Source organism: Euleptes europaea, chromosome 2 (assembly GCF_029931775.1).
Source record: "Euleptes europaea isolate rEulEur1 chromosome 2, rEulEur1.hap1, whole genome shotgun sequence".
Taxonomy (NCBI): domain Eukaryota; kingdom Metazoa; phylum Chordata; class Lepidosauria; order Squamata; family Sphaerodactylidae; genus Euleptes; species Euleptes europaea.
Genome location: NC_079313.1, coordinates 34,720,181 through 34,742,209, shown reverse-complemented (window position 1 = coordinate 34,742,209; position 22,029 = coordinate 34,720,181). Strand labels below are relative to the sequence as shown.

Below are 22,029 nucleotides of genomic sequence, written 5' to 3'. Positions count from 1 at the left end.
CTGGGCTGAGGAATACCTGGACATTTTGGGGGTTGAGCCTGGGAAGGGCTGGGTTTGGGGAGGACAGGGACCTCAGGGGGGTACAGTACCATAGAGTCTACCTTCCAAAGCAGCCATTTTCTCCAGGGGAACTGATCTGTGTAACCTGGAGACCAGTTGTATCAGGAGATCTCCAGCCACCACCTGAAGACTAGCAACCCTATGGCATATGGCAGAGGGGGAAGAAAAACCATGGTATGTGACTAAGGACAAAAATTCTTCCATGATTGTTGCATGCATGATTTTCTGTTCAAGACAGGTTACAGCACATGAGGGAGTTCTTGTCCCAGTTAGAGGCTACTGCCATGTGGGGAACAGGGAGCTGAAGTGGGGCCTTGTTCAAACTGGACATTCACTTTCAATCTGCACAATGGAACAATGCTTTTTCTATCTATGTTTCAGGGAGGGCCAACAATCACCTGAACAGTGGCAGAAAATGTACGGCAGATGCTCTGGTAATGAAGTGTATCACATTAACCTGGAGGAGAGTGTGTTTTTTGCTGAATATGAGGGAAAGAGTTTCACATATGCATCTTTCCATGCACACAAAAAGTATGTTTCATTCCTAACAGTGGGATTTAACATGGCTTCCTTTCAGCAACCCTTTCTTTGGTCCACTGGGTATACACAGGGCTGTGTGGCCAGTTGTAACAATCCTGCATTGCAGCTGATGGGGAACCTAACTGTCAGGTTGCTGATCCAGACTTTGGGCATTTTGAATCCCAAGGTGACGTGTTAAAACAGCCTTGTTGAACTGAATCAGGAATTCCCTCATCCCACTTGGTGCATTTTTAAAGAAAAGTGTAAGAATGCAGACTTTCTGGATCCAAAATCTGATCAGGAAGGCCTGCCCCTTACTCCTGTATGTGTGGAGTGTGGGGTGGTTGCTCAGTGGTAGCATAAATATTTTTGTTTCTTTTTCCATTTCCTTACCTGCTCCATTGCCAATTCCCAAGCACCAGAAATCAGTTTTCAGTCAATTCCTGGTGGCTGCTGCTCACATAAAGGGGGCGCAACAAAATCACAGAGTAAAAGTCTTTCATTTATATATGATATTACTGATGGTTTTAATCTTAACATTACAAACAGAAATACTCTTCTAGAGGAATACAATTAATTATTCTCTTAATTACAGTTGGAGAGACTTATGCCTCAAGGTTTTGAGTTTGTTATTAAGAACTGTTTGGATTCATCCTTGGCAAAATGATACAGATCTGTCTTATTAAGTAATGACATGCCGCCAGTGATAAAATGCTAATCTGAAAAAAAAAACTTGTACAGATTTACTAAGGATCACAGATACACTCAAAACAGGAATGCTGAGGGAAACAGCAGTTCCCCGCCTGACAAGGATTCCCTCGGGGGCCCCCTCACCCTACCCAAATCCAACCCAAATATTGTAAGAAAACAAATGATATAACTTACCCAGCTCCATGGTTGATTGTAGCCTCCAGAAATTTGTCCCCCTAGTCCTACCTCTTGGCAGATCTGACTGGAAAAGGAAGCCAAATGTATGCCAGATCCTACCATACAGTATGAACGGCACTCCCTCCATGGTAATACTAATCTATCAAGCCAATATACCAGCAGCAGTTTATTTAGAAAATAACCCTGCTAGTCTAGATGCATCTAAAATTCCACAGCCTGGTTCAGCATGTCCCCATGTAACCATTCCATGTGATTGCCTATTCTGAGTCCCCTAAAATTGTGCATATTTTGAAAGACCTGAATCATACATTACATTATTTGCATGATGGACAGGGGAGGATTGCAGGTGTTTGCCCACCATTTGAAGATTCTCACCAGTCTCATAAATGTCTACACCAGGATCTATCGTTGCCAGCCTCCAGCTGGGACCTGGGGATTCCCTGGAATTATGACTCATCTCCAGACTACAGGGATCAGTTCCTCTGGAGGAAATGGATGCTTTGGAGGGTGGATTTTGTGGCATTGCACTCCACTGAGGTCCCTGTCCTCCCCAGGCTCCATCCCCAAATCTCCAGGAGTTTCTCAACCTGGATCTGGCAACCTTACCCCACCCCCCAGTCCCTGCCAGTGGCCAGGGAGAACCAGGCAACCCTACCAGGACCTTGTAATTATTTGGGCTACAGTCTAATGTTTAACATCAAGTGCATCATTTTTAATCAGTTTCTAATGGGAAGGAATTGTAGAGCTGCATCTCTAGTGGCTGCTCTGTAATGTTGGATATTGTACAATGCCATTCTGAAAGCCATGGGCTTGCATTCTGTAAATGGGCTTAAGTAATGAGGTATTGAATTGATGTAATATATTTTATATTTTTATATGTTTGATTATCGATCTTGAGAGTTTGACATAAGTTGGGGATATGCATGAAATAGATGTTTGAGCATGCACTGTCTTGCAATTAATTCAAGTTTCGTTGACCACGTTCTAATTTTTTGAAAATTGTTTTTAAATTAAGGTTTGGTGTCTGTTTAATCGGTGTTAGGAGGGAAGACAACAAAAATATTTTGCTGAACCCAGGGCCTCGCTATATTATGAGCCCTTCAGACATATGCTTCTATATCAACATAACAAAAGAAGAAAATTCAGCATTTAAGAAGCAAGAACAGCAGAGGAAAAATCACTCATCCAGATCCTTCTACCATGGCCCTTCTCGTTTGCCAGTGCACAGCATAATTGCTAGCATGGGTAAGCAAAAGCAAAATGGTGCTGTTTCATTAAGATATGCAGTAGATGAATATACACAAGTATTAGAATATAACATTAAATACAAAAATAAAAAGTCAGCTGGAGACAACATTTAGTTGTTCCCTGAAATTGAAGATACATGTAAAAGTCCCTGATTGTTTTTTGTATAAACACTCCACTTTCTAATAATGTGTTTTATTTCGTTTCCTGTAAAACTGTACTGTATGCTGTAGCACATACATTAACAGTGCATTCCTGAAGAGGGGACCGATTGGTCTCATCATCATCATCATAACTTTATTACAGTCAATGACCAGTATTACGGGGCTGGGGGAGGAGGAGGAAAACAGCAGTTCAATCCAATGACAACGTAATTCTAGTCTTAATTTTTTTTAAATTCAACCTTTGTCCCTTTAAGACCATTTAACCTACAATGGTTTTATTTACTGTTTAGGTGAATCATACTTATCAAAAAGCAGAGTTTGGCTGTGTGTGTGTGTTAAGTGCCGTCAAGTCGCTTCCGACTCATGGTGACCCTATGAATGAAAGTCCTCCAAAATGTCCTATCTTTGACAGCCTTGCTCAGATCTTTATTGAATCAATCCATCTCTTGTTGGGTCTTCCTCTTTTCCTGCTGCTTGGCATGATATCTGATGGGTTTTGTCCCATAACAGAAAATCCAGGTTTCATCAGAAATCCTATCTAATAAAGGCTTTAAATTGTGTTAATCAAACCTTCTTGTAATAAGGAATCTCAAGAACATATGTTCCTTTGTTTCCATCTCACCCAACGGACATAAACATAATATTTCTGCAAGTGGAATCTGCTTAAATCTACCTTCCAGCACCTCAGAGGGAAGTGCCGTGCACCTTCCAAGGGTAAATGCTCTTCTAGTGCTGTTAAACTCTAGCAAGGACAAATAGACTGCGGGGGTAACCACATATTTTGCACCCAGTGAGCATTTAAAATCTGGTGCTCTGGAGATGTCAGATTGACGTTCAATATCTTCGACCCTCTGTCGGATAAGGTTTCCCCCATGATTATACCCGCTTTTCAAAAGGACCTGGGGGGATAAAGCTATGATATTGATACTTTTCCTGACTGCCCTCAACCAACTTGACTGATAACTATCCTGGAATATCGAGGAAGGAGACCCTGAGGGTTCAGATTGACAAAACACACCATGCTTGCTTTCAGTGTAACATTGAATTAAATCCTAAGCCCAGTTATTTATCTTCTCTGTAACAGTACTGCCAATCTATAAGTTATTACCCATCTGTAAAATGGAGAAGGAATATCCCTCTTGTTTAGCCTTGTTCAGTCTTGGCAGACACTGGAAATAGGCTAAATCAATACATCATTGGACGCTGTGCTATTGCTGCACTATAGCAAACATTCTTCTCCTGAATTGCCTTGTCCGCACAGGAAAATCCAGTTGTGAATGATTTCAATGATAGTGAAATAGCCACAATGATAGTGAAATAGCCAATATTTTGTGAGTGCAGCAATAATGATGTGATCTTCCTCTCAAACTCTGCTGTCTGTGCTCCCACCTTCTGAAGTAATGTGGGTGAAGAACAGAGACATGGCTTTTTGGGTGGTGGCACCTTGCCTTTAAAATCCCCTCCCCTTTGAGGCTCACTTGGAACCTACTTTCCATTCCTTTAGGTGTGCCAGGTCATTTTTTTTTTTTTACCCAGGCTTACTTTTAGTAGTTGACTTTAGTTTTTAAAATTATTAACTGGGTTAAAAATATTTTTACTGCTATTGGTTCTTGTAGGTTATCCGGGCTGTGTGACCGTGGTCTTGATATTTTCTTTCCTGACGTTTCGCCAGCAGCTGTGGCAGGCATCTTCAGAGGAGTAACACAGAAGGACAGTGTCTCTCAGTGTCGTGTGTAGGAAGAGTAATATATAGTCAGAAAGGGGTTGGGTTTGAGCTGAATCATTGTCCTGCAAAAAGTATCAAAGGTAATGTGCTAATCATTGCAGGACAATGATTCAGCTCAAATCCAACCCCTTTCTGACTATATATTACTCTTCCTACACACTTGACACTGAGAGACACTGTCCTTCAGTATTACTCCTCTGAAGATGCCTGCCACAGCTGCTGGCGAAACGTGAGGAAACAAAATACTAAGACCACGGTCACACAGCTCGGATAACCTACAAGAACCAATGAACTCTGACGGTGAAAGCCTTCGACAATATTTACTGCTATGATTTGTTTTTATTCTTTTTACTATAGGTTTGTTTTGTTTTATTGTTTTAAGCTACCTTGAGCAGGCCCAGAGAGGCAGCATACACATTTTCTAAATAAATAAATAACCACAAGTAGTAAGGAAAAGAGGAGCCCCATGGCACAGAGTGGTAAGCTGCAGTCCTGCAGTCCAAGCTCTGCTCATGACCTGATTTCGATCTCGACGGAAGTTGGTTTCAGGTAGCCAGCTGAAGGTTGACTCATCTTTCCATCCTTCCGAGGTCGGTAAAATGAGTACCCAGATTGCTGGGGTTAAAGGGAAGATGACTGGAAAAGGCACTGGCAAACCACCCTGTAAACAAAGTCTGCCTAGTAAACTTCGGGATGTGACGTCACCCCATGGGTCAGGAATGACCTGGTGCTTGCACAGGGGACCTTTACCTTTTACCTTTAGTAAGGAAAAAGTAGTTGTCCAATTATATCTGTCTGAGATCAGTAGGCTGTGATTAGGGATGATTTTTCATCTCTGCTGTTTGGACCAGAAACTCATTGTTTCAGTTTAATTTGTTTCTTGTTCAAATGGAATCTATAATTCTTTATTTTTATGCCATTTAACTTTCCTACCACAAATTTTGCCCTTGTTATTTATGCATCAGAACTTTATTACATTGGCATTTTATACGTATGTGTATTAATCAAATACAAAAACTGCACAACATATGCATAAAATACAAAAGAATCTACTAAACCAATAATTGAGACTGAAATTTTCAACAAAATTATAAATCAATATAAAAAGAAATGGAAGAGGGAATATTTGCTGATTCCTTGTTGTAATGAAATTTAAGAAAAAGCAGTAAAGGAATTGAAAAACCATCCTTTCCCCATTGCTGAGACTGTTATGACAAATGATGGAAACCTTCTTAGTGTCATTGCCTGACCATGGTTGAGTACCTTGGGAGCTTACAATACTTATCTCACACTGTGGCTGTTCAGTGCAAGGAACAAGACCACATTACACAGAACGTTGGCCAATAGAATTCTCTAGGTTAGTGGTACTGCACTACTAACTCTGGGCTGTCCAAGTTTTTAATGGTAATTTTACGTAACTTTATATTAGGATACAGTTTAAATTTGTCAGTGGGAGGTTCCAACCCAGGTCCTGCTGATTTCCTGTAAACTGGATGTGGATAGATAGGAGATGTATTTAAAATATAGCATGAAGTATAAGCTGGTGGGGAAAGTCACTGTGTAAGATTCAGCAGGAGACCTGATTCTACACATAGATGTACCTCAGCCGCACTTACAGCCCATTCCTGAGGGGGAGAACTGAGCCGTTGACTGAAGGCAGCACAGACGCACTGCCTAACAAGGAGGATCCCCCCCCCCGATGAAGCCAAAACCTTACCCTTACCTGCAAGCCCCATGGAACCGCTCCATAGCATTCCACGAGGCTACGCCACCTAAAAAGGTAGCATAACTGCAAGTAAGGGCAAAGGGGGCATTCCCGGCCTGAAGGAGGGTTAGGAAGCTGCCTAGAGGCGGTGCCACCCCTGGAACACCCATGGAATGCCCCCTGGGACAACAGCGTACCTGGGACAATGGAGGTGTGCTGGCAGGACGCTGACAGGAGGCCACGCCAGTGTCCCAGGGCCACGCTATCCAACACCGGTGTCCAAGCCACTCTGTGTGGCGCAAGCAGCCCAGGCACTGGCCCAGGCACGTGACCTGGATGCCAGCGCAGGCCCTTGCCTGCCTCCTATAGACTTTCGGCTTCCCAGCTCAGGAACGAGCTGTCAGTTTGTCCCTTCATGACTGAATCAAACATGTTGGCATTCTGTTTCATTTTGCAAATGCTATTTTTTTGGACTCTTCTCTTTATTTCCCCCTAGGTACTGTGGCTATAGATTTGCAAGATACAGGGTGCAGATCTTCCAGTGGGGCTACCCTGACACTTCCTTCAGAGGCTGGAAAAGAAGTCCGAAGGCCTAGCATAGCACCCGTTTTGGAGGTTGCTGATTCTTCAGCACTTCATACCTGTGACCTCTTAAGTGACCAGTCAGAAGATGAAGCAACTCCCTCAGATGAAGAAGTTTCTAATGGCCTAGAGTATGTTGAGATCACATAATTAAGGTTGTGTTTAAAGAAACATGAAATTGGGGACGAAAAATTAATTGTCTATGATGGAGAACATTAAGGCATTCATCTGACCCAGGTGTCAACTTTCTTCAGGATATATGCCAGAGTTCTAGGAAAGTCAAGAAACAGATCATCAGAATTCTGCATCTAAGTATAGTTATACGATACCTACATTCTAAAATTAAAAGAGTATTGTGGGGAAAATCTCAGGGTTAAATAGTATGACCATGCATTTATACAAGGTGGCATCAATTAAAAGCTGGGGAGGAGGAAGACACCTAGTCCAGTGGATTTACTGTGGTCTCCAATACAACAATCACTTCTGCTCCTGTGAACATGATAAGCATTAGCAGAATGAGACTCATTTGTGAGGAGACAAGTCGTTGCAGGATTAAACTGAAAGGGCACAACGTTTGTACCAAAGGAAAGAGGTAAGAAGTCAAGTTGCAAGCAGTCAACTAGGCTAGGCTAACTGGAATGATCCATGTAAAGAATGCAGATTCATATTGATGTCAGTTACTGAGTATTTGTGTTGGATGGGTCTGAAGGGAAAGGAGATAGATGGAAGAACTGGAGGGATAGGAAAGTAACATGAAGAAGGTAGGAGCAACAGGGCCAGGACAGTGGGACCAGATAGTCAGTAATGTCCAACTTGGCAATACCTACAGGGCTGTTCAAAGAGAGAGGAGAATTTTCCAAGTTGCTCTCTGGCAATCCTATGCCAAGTGAAGTGGATTATAAAGCCATGAGATATATATACAGATATGGGAGTCCATAGGGTATGAAAATAAGTTGTGTGGTTGCTCATAACTGACAATGTTAATAAGGATGGATTCTTCTCTGTTTTTAGGTATCTGAAAGGCTATCCCCCTTACTCCCCGTATATAGGAAGTTCTCCCACATTTTGCCATTTGCTTCATGAAAAAGTGCAATTTTGCTGTTTAAGGTTAGATAAGGTAAACCTACTCTTGTTTCATATAGATGTATGCAAAGCTTGTGCGTTACACATATTGATTGATTGATTGATTGATTGATTTTCTGTGCATTAATAATTTTTGATCATGGTTATGTACTTAGGAGTGTTTGTGGCTTTGGCTCTACATCAAGTAGGAAGATGGTCTAATTATACCAAGGTGGCAGCAAATTCAACCACTACTGTGGAATTTTGGACAAGAGAGAATTTCCCTCCAAATCTTGACAATGCTTTGAGACTATAGTATTCCACTGTGATCAATGGATTCTGTTGGATCTCAGAGTTCTGTGAATCTTGAAGAATGATAGAATTCTGTCTCATTTACATAAAATGAAGGCTCTGGCCTGATTAAACATATTATTGATTTATCATATTTATTCTATCATTCCATCCACCTTGGATTCCATGGCAGCTTGTAAAACAATAAAAAGCTAAAGTCATATCAGTCATTAAGGTCTCAAAATGTATAATGCTTTAAAATCACATTTTAAAAATTTATTATATCAGTGATTCTATCATTAGCACATGCATGTGTATACACACATGCACAAACACACACACGTTGAGCTGAAATGTATAATGAGGCATGAAAAATTTTCAAATTTCTATTAGAAATTCAGCAAAATGATACCAAAATGGCAATTTCAAGGTGCAACATTTATATTTGGAAGATAAAAATGTGAGGTTTTGCTAGAATAGAATACAAATTTAACAAGACTTCCAAATACACACACACACACACACACACACACACACAATTTGATAGTATCTGAAATGGGAAGAATTTCAGTCTTTGTGTATTTTCATTCATAAAGCAACATTTTGTAGAGCAGATAAACTTTAATTTGAAAGACTGTGAATGGAACCCATTGTTTCTGTTTTTATTTGCTGTTTTTAGGGGTGTCAGCATAATTATTACGAAGATGCCAAAGCCTACGGATTCAAAAACAAAATCATTATTGTGGCTGCAGAGACTGCTGGGAATGGCCTCTACAACTTTATAGTTCCTCTCAGGGCTTATTACAGACCAAAGAAGGAGCTCAATCCAATAGTCTTATTGCTGGATAATCCGTAAGTGGATTTTTAAAAACTGGTTATTTTATCACACTTAAATGTACAGGACATATTGTGTTATGCTTGAAATTCTAAGGACACTTTTTCTGGGAGTAATCTCCTTTGGATAAAATGGGACATACTTCCGAGTAGACCTGCTGAGGATTGCTTCCACTGTCAAGTAATTTTATTAAATGACTACATTGAAAGCATTTTGATATCAAGCCTTGGAAGATGCTCAAAAAAGAAGGGACGTAACATTTATTTTAAAGACAAATTCAGCTGCCTTTGAAACCTAGCCGCTAGCTTGATGCATTTTTGGCACACCGCGTAAAGCATGTAATGTTACTGCTGGGTATTATAAGATACTAAATTTCATTTTAAACAGTTCTTCCCCATGGATTATGTATGCCAAGACAGACTAGCCGTTCAACTCCCTTTTTTGCCTTTTCTCAAATAAAATTAAAACAACAAACAGAATCCACCCGGTAATCTAAATGGACCTTGAATTTGAGTAGAGTTGCTTAATAATTTTTAAAAGTAGCTTCAGCAACATTTGCCACCACAACACAAGGATCTTCCCTGCATTACTGGGTGTGTTCATTTTAAAAGGCTTACTTCGGTGTGAAATGTTGAAGAGTTACCATTAGAATTATGCCTAACCTCACTTGCTCACATTTTGTGGTTGGCGCTGCCTCCTGCAGCAGCCATTCTGTGGTTGGGCCCACCACCACCCTGTGTTGGAATTCCAAAGGAGCCCACAGGCTTGAAAAGGATGAGGAACTTTGAGTTAGGTGAACAAAATGCAGTTTAAACCAACAGAAAAAGGTGGGTAGACAGGAGATGGAGATGTCCTTCCTGTGACAAATAGAAGTTTTTTTTCCCAATGCTGACAATACTTTCTTACGGCTGATAAAAGTCCCTTTAACAGTATTACAAAAGTTTTGCTTTTAGCACTGAACCAGGAATAGAAGTCCTCCACAGGACAGCAACCTTAGTGTTAATATGGTTCCTACCTTTGTGGGCCATAGACGGGGACTGCCAGCCTTCACTAGCAGCAGAGCTTAAACCTATAGGGGGTTTTATTGGTAAAAACTTCTTAGTCCTGCTATGTAGAAACCATGTTGTCTCTAAAATATCCTTTGTGCTTCACCTTTGCAAATTTCAGGCTGCGCTGGAATTTGGAACAACAGTGCCCTCTAGCGCTTGCACTGCATTATTATTGATGCTCATCTTTTTTGTATCATGAAGTTTGTGAAGTATCATTTTCCCCATATCCTCTGAAGTAAACTATGTCATACCGATTTTTCTCTCTGCCATTTTGACATCATTCAGAAGGGTCCTTAAAGTACTGCTTGTCATCATTGGGGCCCATGGCAATATTGAATTTACATGTGATTTTTGCTGCTTGTGTATCTTGGTACCTTGCTGCTGAGTGTTTCCGCTGCCTGCACTGAAATGTACAGACCATCATCCAGCACTGACTTAAGTATACTTAAGCCTCATTAATTTCTACCAGGTTTGAGTGCAATAAATTATGGCTTTTTAATCTGAAGTCATATGAAACCTTTCTTTTGCACTTGGAGGATTGCCAGGTCCCTCTTCGCCACCGGGGTGGAGCCTGAGGAAGGGGGGGTTGGGGAGGGGAGGGACTTCAATGCCATAGAGTCCAATTGCCAAAGAGGCCATTTTCTGCAGGTGAACTGATCTCTATCGACTGGAGATCAATTGTAATATCAGGAGAGGTCTGTGAGGGCTGTATGCAAATTATCACTTAAGGTGGCGCTCCGGTAACAAACATCAGGTTTGGATTACTCTAAAGGTACATAACAATGGAACATAAGTAAAACCACTATTCTCCGCAGTTGTTGCTCGATAAATGATTCCTCACATTATCTTAAAGAGTTAATTCTATATTTCTAAGTTGGTTTAAAATGGTCTTTAATCAGCACTCCTTATACTATTAATTATTTTGATATTATGATCTTGTAATCCTCTCCCATGCAAGTGTTTGTGGTGCCAGTACACAGCCTTGCTTTACGCCCTTTGTCACCGAAATTTTTTTAGTTAAAAAACCTCTATCATCAAATCTGACTTGGCAGGTATTAGATGTATGGAGGTTACATAATAAAAACAAAAGACGTTGGTCAAGGCCCAGATTGCATAATTTCTCCCATAAAATCTGCCTATCTACTGTGACAAAGGCTCTTCGAAAGTCAATAAAAGCAACATATAACTTTCCTCTGGGGAACTGAAGATATTTTTTCTGCTAAAAAAGAAAGAACAGTACAATGATCAATTGTAGAATGGGATTCCTACCCATCAAGGAAAAGAGGTTTTTATGCAGCCAGGGCTGCATATATAAGGTGCCCATATTTATCACTTAACTGACACTAAGGAAGCTATTTTGTATATGACAGAACTGTAACGCTTTTGTTTTAGACACTTTCATTTGGTACGCACACATATTTAATGTTTTTTTTTTCCCCTGGAGTAAACCTAGTGCTTTCAATGATTACAACTTGATAAGTAGTTCCTCGCATTAACATAAGAATTAATGCTTTTTTTCTAAATTGGTTTAAATTAATTAACCTTGATAACTGTGACTTCTGTATAATTGTTGTGATGTTGTCATTCGCTTTGTGACCCACATGCTGCTCAGGCCAGATGTGCATTTTCTGGATGCAATCTGTTGGTTTCCAATGGTTTACTATATGGTGGGCTCTATTGACAAGTAGGTAAAATAATCCTTTGAACACTAAATATTGTAGCCTTTTGTGGTGTGCAGTGCTGTGTAATTGCATGTATGTGATGTTAATATTTAAGTAGTGTCTCTGCATGCATGGTGGTTCTTCAGCCTTTTGGAGCTTTGAGATTTGAACAAAAAACCAAAACTAGAACAGGAAGATACAAAGTCCCAATCTCACCAACAGACGTGTGAATCGTCTCTCTAGCACTTGGAAGGGGCCCAGATGCCAATTGATTTGAAAAGAAGCTCAGTTATTTGGAACAAATAGAGCAATAGCTGGTTTTCAGAAGTAACTGTAAGGCACTTTTCAAGTTGCGAAGGGAACTCTTCTGAGACTGCAGAAGTACAATTAGGTTCTAGTAGCATTCCTTCAACACATGGGTTGAACCTGCAACAGTATATAGTGCCTGATTAGAATTTTGCTGAGGGTGTAGAAGACACATGAAGCCCTTCTTCAAAACAAGTTTAAGTAATAAAGTAGTAGAGTAGGTCGGTAGAACTGTTATCACTTGTTCTTGAGACTTCTTTCCTCCCCTCTTTTTTCTTTTTCTTATGCACAAAATGTCATGGTTAGCTTACACAAACACAGAATTACTGCTGCGCTGAACTGTTCTTTAGAGTTGGATGTGTACCAACTTTTAATGAACTGTCAAACTTTTTAAAAAATAAGTTTTGTTTCTGCTTCTGTTATTGTCGAAAACATCTTCCTTATAGGAGGGTTTTTGCCTGCCACTCAAAATTCTCTCTATTTTTTGTTCATTTCCTGGAAGGTAGAAAAAAGAATGCAAAAGCTGATTGCTCCCAGGAACCCCAGTGGAGACACGAGACAACAGCATTGTGTTTAACTGGTTTATTTAAGTAATTAATTATGCAGATCTATGTCATATCATTAAACATGCTAAATAGGCAGGCTATGCTAGGCAACATGGCAATGGAGATGCCCAGTCCCAGCGCCTTCCTTTGATGCACCACATGGCCACTACCAGGTTCAGAAAGACGTTACTTAGCACCGCGTGCCACTCCTTCCCAGCAACACCCCACCACACAGCCAGTGATGTGCTGTTCCAGACACTCCCTCCACCACTTCGGATGTTTCAGGGTGCTTGCTGATCATCCCTACCTACTATGATTAGCCCCCCTCTATCCCTGCCAAACTATTTGGCCTAAATAGTCCAAAGACCAGGCCTATTTAACCACCTCTAACCAAACATGGGGTTGCCAGGTCCCTCTTTGCCACCGGTGGGAGGTTTTTGGGGCGGAGCCTGAGGAAGTTGGGGGTTGGAGAAGGGAGGGACTTCAATGCCATAGATTACAATTGCCAAAGTGGCCATTTTCTCCAGGTGAACTGATCTCTATCAGCTGGAGATCAGTTGTAATAGCAGGAGATCTCCAGCTAGTACCTGGAGGTTGGCAACTCTATCCTAACATCACAAAGCACGTGGAAAAAAAGGCCTCAATAGTGCATCAGAGAAAACCCTCCAAATTTCTGCTTGGCCCAAAGGTGACTAGCTAATCCCGTGATATTAAAAGACGCATGGGTGGGTTAGCAGTCAGAACAAAAACCTGCACAGAGGAGGCATAACCACAGTACAAGTGCCAAAATCACACCTCCTTATTGGCCAGCAGTCTGTTCACATAGTGGCCAATCAGGTGCCTCTAGGAAGCCCACAAACAAGACGACTGCAGCAGCATCCTTCCTGTATTTCGCAGCACCTAATATAATGGGCATGTTCCTCTGATACTGTAGAGAATAGGTATGCATCATGACTAGTATTCATTTTGACTAGTAGCCATGGATAGCCCTATCCTCCGTGAACATGTCCCAGTCCCCTCTTAAAGCCTTCCAAATTGGCAGCCATCACCACATCTTGGGAGCAGGGAGTTCCACGATATAACTATAAGTTTTTCTGATATATAGCTGTTTGATTAATAGGGTTGCCAACTGCCAGATAGTAGCAGGAGATCTCCTGCTAATTCAACTGATCTCCATCCGATAGAGATCAGTTCACCTGGAGAAAAATAGCTACTTTGGCAATTGAACTCTATGGCATTGAAGTCCCTCCCCTCCCCAAACCCCGCCCTCTTCAGGCTCCGCCCCCAAAATCTCCCACCGGTTGAGAAGAGTGACCTGGCAACCCTATTGATGAAGCACTCACCCTCAATGAGCAAGTTGATTTTAACCTGAACATTTAAGACGCAAAAATTTAGCTTGGCTCAAATTATTTTTCTCCTTGAGCAGTTACTTACTTTTGACTATTTCATTGCTTGTGATCTTGATTATTTTATGTGTTACCTGGGGGGATCCAGCCTCTGTGCTCAGCAAATCTTTGAAGCCTTCATCCAGACATGGCAATAACATTGGCAATCACTGAGTGAACCCAGCCACTCTGGCTTGAGCCATGTAAGCAAATGTTGGTGTTGGAAATGAACATGATTCAGAACAGCCCATTCCTAAAGGGGAGGGTCAAATGCCCATAGGAGCTGGTGTGACCCCTACACTGGCGTCCATGCCACTTGTTCTGTGCAAATTGGCATGGACGCCAGCGTAGGGAGACTTATGCCGCCTCCCCCCCTTGGACCACCACTGCAGTGCAGCTGTTGGACTCCGGCACAGCCCCCCACTAGCATTTTCCTGGCGTATGTCCAGGGGCATGCCCAGGGGCAGAGCTGCTTTTAGGCAGCTTCCTAACCGCATTTGGGCTCCAAAAGCGCCATTTTGCAGGCATCAAGATATGCCTGCAAAATCGTGGCACAACCATGTTGAACGGAATAGAGAGCTGCATGGGGTTTTAAGAATAAAATGAAAATTATTTCTTTTTTCTGGTTTGCTGCACTGGTCGCAAGCCGCTCTGGAGGCAGCTCGGCGGTGCCGTCTCCGGCTGCCGTGGAACCACTCCCCCACTCAGGAATGGGCTCTAAGACTTTAATATTTGAGATATATAATAAACATTTTGCAAAATTAAGCTATTTGTATGCTTTTAGGTCAAATGCTCTTCTGTGTTGCCAACCACAGGAGGTAGATTCACCCCAACTCCACACTGGAGCATTCTTCCAAATAGATTTCTCTGTGGATATATTAGTATGACAAAGAAATAGAAGCTAAGATTTTTGCATACACAAAAATTCAGGCGCAATATAAACAGGGTCAGATTCAGTTCTAAACAGCTCTTGTTATAGGACAAAACGAGTAGGCAGCAATCTGGAACATGAACGATGGCGGGGGGGGGGAGCCTGCCTGGGGGTCCCAGGAGCCAAAGAATAGGCTTATCCCCTCATCCTAGTGCACTTTTAAAACTTTCTGTCAAGTCAGTAAATGTTTATTATCAAATGATTCAACTAGCCTCTGTCTATCATCCTCAAATAATGGACAATGAAAAAAAACACAAGTGACTTATTGTACATGTGCTGCCAGATCCACAAGGGCAGATCCTATTGGAAAAATAGAACTGAAAAAGTAAAGTGCTGTACTGAGGGGGAGCGAGAGAGAGAGAGAGACTATTATCCCCAGCCTTCGAGGCCAGTCAACAGTTCAGTGGGGACATTGAATATGCTCTAACAGTCCCTCCCAGACTGTGTGTTGCCCTTCCACATGCAACAGTGCTGTCATCAGGATAGACATTTTGCTAATTATATATAAAACATGAATGTAAGTTAAATTCAGTTTGATATGAATATGGTCTTTATGTATGAACAGTGGTTTTTTTTAGTATCCCCCCTCTTTTTTTTTTTTTTGCTTTCTCTTTCCCTCCAAGCAGATGAGGAAAAAACAATGTTGCTCTGTGTATTTGCAGTTTGTCATATGCATTGAGGCTTTTTATTTAAATGTCAATTGATGCTAGCCCTGTTATATTTTCCTGGGTAAAACCCTGCCAATGCATTTCCCCTCTTCTGACCTCATTCGCCAGCTTCTTAACTAACATATGTGCACTCATGAATAAGACCCATCGATGTGAATAGCATTATGACAGGTTTGTCATCTTAACTGTTTGGCAGATTGCGCTGTCCAGGCCTTCTCCAGATGGTGCTTTAATGAGTTTATAATATATGCTCTATTAAAATCTGGTTTAACTCATAGAAGCTCTTAAAAGCAAATCCAGTTCTAAAAGGAAATTGATCGGCATAGCAGTTCCATTCTTTATCACCAAAGGTACAGTCATGTATTGCCCGCAGGTAGCCTGCTCAGAGCTCTATAGGACTCCCAGCAGAGACCTCTCCTCCCTTGCCAGGCTGCTGTCATTCTTCCATTGTGCTACCAGGCATATGTCACCATAGCCAGACTGTTTCTTCTAAGGCAGACAGTGCCATGCTTCCTCTAGAAGCAGCCACAAAGTTGTTTGTTCTTCTTCAGCCCCCTCAGTACGCACTCTACTCCCAGCAAAAGCAAGAATAGAGTCATGCAGGCCAGAGAGAACAAGCTAGAGAATACTTGTAGGTAGGGTAGCCAAGTCCCCCCCAGCCACTGGCCAGAGGTAGGGGTGGGGTAGGGTTTCCAGATCCAGGTTGGGAAACTCCTGGAGATTTGGGGGTGGAGCCTGGGGAGGACAGGGAGCTCAGTGGGGTGTGATACCATAGACTCCACCCTCCAAAGCATCCATTTTTCTCCAGGGGAACTGATCTCTGTAGTCTGGAGATAGGGTTGCCAACCTCCAGGTACTAGCTGGAGATCTGCTATTACAACTGATTTCCAGCCAATAGAGATCAGTTCACCTGGAGAAAACGGCCGCTTTGGCAATTAGACTCTATGGCATTTGAAGTCCCTCCCTTCCCCAAACCCTGCCCTCCTCAGGCTCTGCCCCAAAAACCTCCAGCCATTGGTGAAGAGGGACCTGGCAACTCTATCTGGAGATGAGCTGTAATTCTGGGGGATCATCAGGTCCCACCTGGAGGCTGGCATCCCTACTTATAGTAGAGATGCAGAAGTTACATACCCTTGCTGCATGTGAGGGTCCTGCGGAATTACACCACCCAAAACAATATAGTCAGTATCCTCTATGTAATACCACAGGAAAGAGCCAACAACATACTGTGACGATTCGCCACTTCTTGCACATCGTCACAGATTTATGCGCTGAACCATGATCCACACAGCTGGGTGTTGTGCCATTCACAGTACTATGCTCCTAGCGGTTCTGAATGGCAGGCCTCCACACTCTCATAATTTCCAGGCCCCTAGCGCATCAACTGTATGTGTTCCCGGTTAGAGTACCCTGTATGCATAGCCCTGGGCTGCTAGATCTGTCTACGGCAGGAGCTCATGTGCTTAACGTTCAAAGTAATGGGACATCACATTGCAACTAGGTCTCTCTCTCTCCCACCCTCTCTCCCTCCATCTATCCATCTATCTATAAAATGGCCAGTAGGAAGAGAAGAAAGGACTAAGTGGTTCCTTATGGGCCTGCCTCCCTTGTGCATGGAGCGGGCACCATAAGGAAAGTTTCTCTTAAGACTAATAGTTTACTATTTCAAAAGAATCATCTAGATTTCACTACATCTCAAAGGTGCCACTACATCTGTGTGGCCTGCATAACAGCAGCCTGTTCTAAAGTCCCATATTTATAACTGTGATCAAAGCCCCAAAAGGAGGCAGCTGCAACGGTAATAAGTACAGACATCTAAACCCCCTCTCATCAGTGCAAGTAAGTGATCCTAAAGCCACAAAATAGGAACTGAGGGAGCTCAGTCGCGCTGAGTTCAATGGCACTTACTTCTGAGTAAACATGCTTAGAAACTCACTGTCTGGAAGGAAGAAAGAGGCGTTGTTATATTCTTCGCCTACTTTTGTTCTCCTATTATTTGGTTCCTCACAAATGTATTTTTTTTTCAAAGGACATCATTCAGGCCACACTAAATCAAAATAGCAGACCATTGTTTTCATAATAGCTGCCAAGTTTCAAGTATATACAATACAAAGTGGGTTCATCATAATGGTTGGAGGTTGTGTAGGAGGGATCTTCCCTGTCATGGAAATTAGGTTCTGAGACTATAAAACCAGTTTACATAATATCCCAATTAAGTCATTACAATGCAGATAAATACCACATTTATAATGTAATATGCTTTGAAGATGTACTCTGCTAGCAAACTATGGCAATGAAAGGAAATGGGCCATATGTAGGAGTGGGTTGTGATTGTGACATCTGCCTTGGACTTTCCTGTGGTTTTTATTCTGGAGGTATAAATGTATTGAAAATTAACTGAAAGGTCTTAGCTGGGGGAGACACTCAAAGAACCTTTGCCAGCTGTAACAGTTAAACATTGAATCCAGCTAGACACCACCCTCTGTCTCATCATCTCATGATTCCAGAAATTAAAAATTAATACTCTGGTAGAAGTCCAAATGACGCTATATGACTTGAATGGAGATACATTGTGATAATCATTCTCAACTGTTCTAGTCTGGTTTCAGGCATGGCTATGGAACTGTAATCATCTTGGCTGCATTGCTGGATGAGAAGCACTGAGAGATGGAGGGAGGGGCATGACCCAGTTGATTCCTCTGGACCTCTCAGTGGCATTCAATACTGTCGATCATGGTATCCTTCTGGGATCACCCTTCAAAGGTAGGACTGGGCACCATTGTGTGGTGGTTTCAGTCCTACCTGGAAGGTAGTTTTCAGAGGGTAGTACTGGGAAATCCTGGAAATAACATCACACTTCTTTAAGGATCACCAGAAACTCTGTGTAAAAGCTATGTGGCAAATGCTTCAAAAACAGGTGAAACTAAAACATGGTGCTTAAGCAAAAGCTGAACTATTGAAAGGGGGGGATCCTGACACACATTATAAATCTTAACTCAGTTAATTATTTTAAGTTAAACCTATTCTACTGTAAACCCAGTTAGTGAAAAGTCACCCATGCTCTCTGCAGTGCTGGTAGAACCAGTACTTTAGTGCTTAGAACATCTCATTCTCCAGTGTGATATGTGCCTTCATGTGTACGTAATGTCCTTCTACTCTCTATTTTGGACAAATGGACTAGTTCTCTGGAGATGACAGGGATTAAACCTGGGACCTTTGACAAGCAAAATAGATGTTCTTCCTCTGATCCATGACCCCCTGTCAAAGGACAGAGCTGGAAGCACCCTAGATACTGTTGCCGCAAAAACGGAATTAAATCTTATGGGGAAGACAAGGAAAGCTAGAGGCAGGGTTGCAGTGGCAGCCCCATGTTGCCATAAAGTTCTGCCTTTAGAGGCACTTCATTAACATCATTAAAAGTTTAAAATAAATTTAATGTTTCCTTGGATACCAGAATATTGATTGGATCTTGAATCAACCAACAAGATTTCCAGGCTATAAGCTTTTGATAGTCAAAGCTCCCTTCAAGCTTTGAACCTTGAAAGCTTGTACCCTGGAAATCGTGTTGATCTTTAAGGTGTGAGTGGACTCGAGCTTTGCTTTTTACTGCAGACCAACACCCACCTGAATCTACAATCACCAGAAAAGTGATGAAGATCTAAAGAATCTGGGGATCTAGATGTTCTTGTTTGTAGTATGCAGAGAATAAAATGTTTGCTCCAACTTGAAGCTTCCAATTAATATTTCTTGTCCTTTTCATTCCTTTTTGCTCCCCTTCACTTCTTTTTGGGGTGGGGGTTGAAACTGAACTTTCATCAAATCAGTTAGCTTTTTCTCTGCCTGTTGTACTCTTCCGTTTACCTTCTCAGCCAACTTAAAATCAGCCATCTTCACTTTGTTCTAATCTACACAATGGAGCAGCCTTCTCTTTCAGTAGATACTTTCCCCCTTATCAGTCTTGTTTGGGTTCTCCCATATTTCTGCATCTTGGGTTGGATCCAGACAGGTTTTTTTGCTCCATTGCTCCCAGTTCTTCTCCTTACTGTATCCCCTGTCCCACATGGCTTTGGTCCATGCATACCCCTCCCTCCTTTGTCACCAGCAGAATAGCTGCTTGAGTTCTATTCCTTGTGCTGACAGCTGATGCTACTGCATAAATTCTCACATTGGCCTGCTTCACAGGAAGTGAAATAAGTTCATGAGCTCAAATGCTACCATGAGTATGGATTGGGACAGATCTGTTTCGTTCCCCTCAGTGCTATGCTCCAGTCATAGGAATCTCTTATGCTTGTTTTTGCTCGCTTGTGGTAGCATGTTTCTGTCTTCATGTTGGTTCTTCTTTGCATTGCAGAAGATCCTTAAGATTCAAGAACATTTATGGTTGACATCGATGTTCTGATAATGTGGATAAGAAATGACCCTGCTATTGCTGTGATTTGTTGCTTCTCTGCTGTCATTAGAGAATTGCTGCTGTCTGCTTCTTGAAGGCTGTTTCACATGTTTTTGTGGAAGCAAGTCTGGATTTGCCGTGTAGTTTAGAAACCACATGTTTCTCCCAGCCTAGAGTGCATGATACATGCTTGCAAACTTGTATGTTCTGTTAATACTTTATGGTGTTAGGAATACATCTACAAAATGAACACTGTAATGTGTGAAACAACCCTCCAGCTGAGACAATCTCTTTCACAGAGTAAATTATAAAAGATGATATGAGGTGGGGAGGATGCATTATGTCAGGCATTTTCAAACAGTGGTCATGTAGGAATGGAGAGCTTCCATAAGCCGGGAAGCCACTGAACAGAGTGGCAACATAAGGCTGCTTTGTCAAAAGAATGCAGTTTCATGTAAGGGCTATTGAAATGTGGTTTGAACCATATGATCCTATGCAGAATAGGAACCCCCTGATTTCCACAAGCTTAGACTAGAGTAACTCTGCATAGGATTGCACCAATAATGTATTAAAATCAGTTCAGGTTATCCTACCACCCCACTCAACTAACAACAGCTCTTTCCTCTGGTATAAGCAGCTTTCCTCCAATGCTCTTTTGATGGCAGCCATCAGTGGTAGGACACTCCCAAATTTGTATAGAGAGGTAGTCATTTACTAACATAGTTTTAAAAAAGAAAAAAAAAGGAATAGGTTATGCCAGTCGTATTTCCTAGCAGGAAGTGGAGTTATTCCTTGTGGGCTATCAGATATGGCCAATCTGATGTACTCTCTTTTAAATTGCCCATTTATTGCTTTAATGATGTTGACAGTAGTGGCATCAAGAAGGAAAAGGAAATTGGCATAATACTTGGCTTCCTGTTCAGAAACAGAGTTCCAGTTTGGGAAGGTGTGTCCTTTACCAGTAGCCTTCCCCCTCCATGAGTGTTAAACGGTACACCAACATGGAAGTTAACTGGGTAAATTTAACCAGAGTGTGAAATTGTATATTGAAATGCATTTCCAGTCATGGGCTAAGGGAACACCTGCTTAACTTAGGTGTCAACAAATTTCTTAAGAGGAAGGGGCATGGGAGAATGTGCATTCCTCAAGTGGAGTCCCAATTTTTTAAAAAACAACAGTTAACTGGGAGCCAGCATTAAGTTTCTATTGGACTTCTAGGATTTCTAGCTACCCTGTCCATAAGGTGGCTATATTCAGCCACTTACATGTGTAGAGCTCAATTTTTGACATGCAAAGATGCAGCTGCAGCTGAATCCTGCACTTTACAATGATATGCACAGTCAGCATACCACAACTAAGGAACCAGCGCTTGCATGCTTTTCAGACAGCCACTTGTACTCTATGTGGTCTTCTAGTACAGTTCTAATTTAGAGTGAGCGATGCATCTTTTTAATATTATGTAACTTTTTGCTCTCTGGACAAAAGCCTAGATGATTTGCTAAGGTGCGGCGTGACCTTTGCTGCCAATGTGGTGGTGGTGGATAAGGAAAGCACCATGAGTGCAGAAGAAGACTACATGGCAGATGCGAAGACCATTGTAAATGTACAAACCCTCTTTAGGTAAGTGGCTGTACAGCTATTGTATTCTTGGTTAAAATGGGTGTGTTAAGGTTCATATTATGGTGAAAAGATCTGGTTGGAAAATACCTTAACTTTCTTTGGTACTTATTTATCTATAAAATGCACCAGTCTCTATAGAAGTGCCCAGCAATCTATAAATGTGCAAATATAGAGAACAAAAATGACATTCATATTAAAAACCGTATCAAAAATAAATACCAGCGGTCATGACATAAGGGAGTTCACAATCAGAATAACTGGAACATTTAGAAAAGGTTCACCCGAGGTCACAACAGACAAGAGTTTCAAACATGTTTCAGCAATGCATTACAACAGATCCTGTAAAGCTCTGGTTTGGAGAAGAAGAATGCCTTGAGTCCCACTTAAAATTTCCACA

At 41.8% G+C, this 22,029-nt stretch overlaps 1 protein-coding gene across 1 annotated transcript in view; it reads left to right on the top strand.

Moving 5' to 3' along the window:
- The window catches only part of KCNT2 (potassium sodium-activated channel subfamily T member 2), a 299,141-nt gene that overhangs the window by 225,988 nt on the left and 51,124 nt on the right, over window positions 1–22,029 (top strand). Inside the window, exons 16-22 of the mRNA XM_056844277.1 lie at window positions 442–591; window positions 2,483–2,712; window positions 6,804–7,020; window positions 7,901–8,006; window positions 8,922–9,094; window positions 11,739–11,810; window positions 21,498–21,632. Coding sequence (XP_056700255.1) covers window positions 442–591; window positions 2,483–2,712; window positions 6,804–7,020; window positions 7,901–8,006; window positions 8,922–9,094; window positions 11,739–11,810; window positions 21,498–21,632 — 1,083 coding nt within the window. The remainder of the gene's footprint in view (window positions 1–441; window positions 592–2,482; window positions 2,713–6,803; window positions 7,021–7,900; window positions 8,007–8,921; window positions 9,095–11,738; window positions 11,811–21,497; window positions 21,633–22,029) is intronic.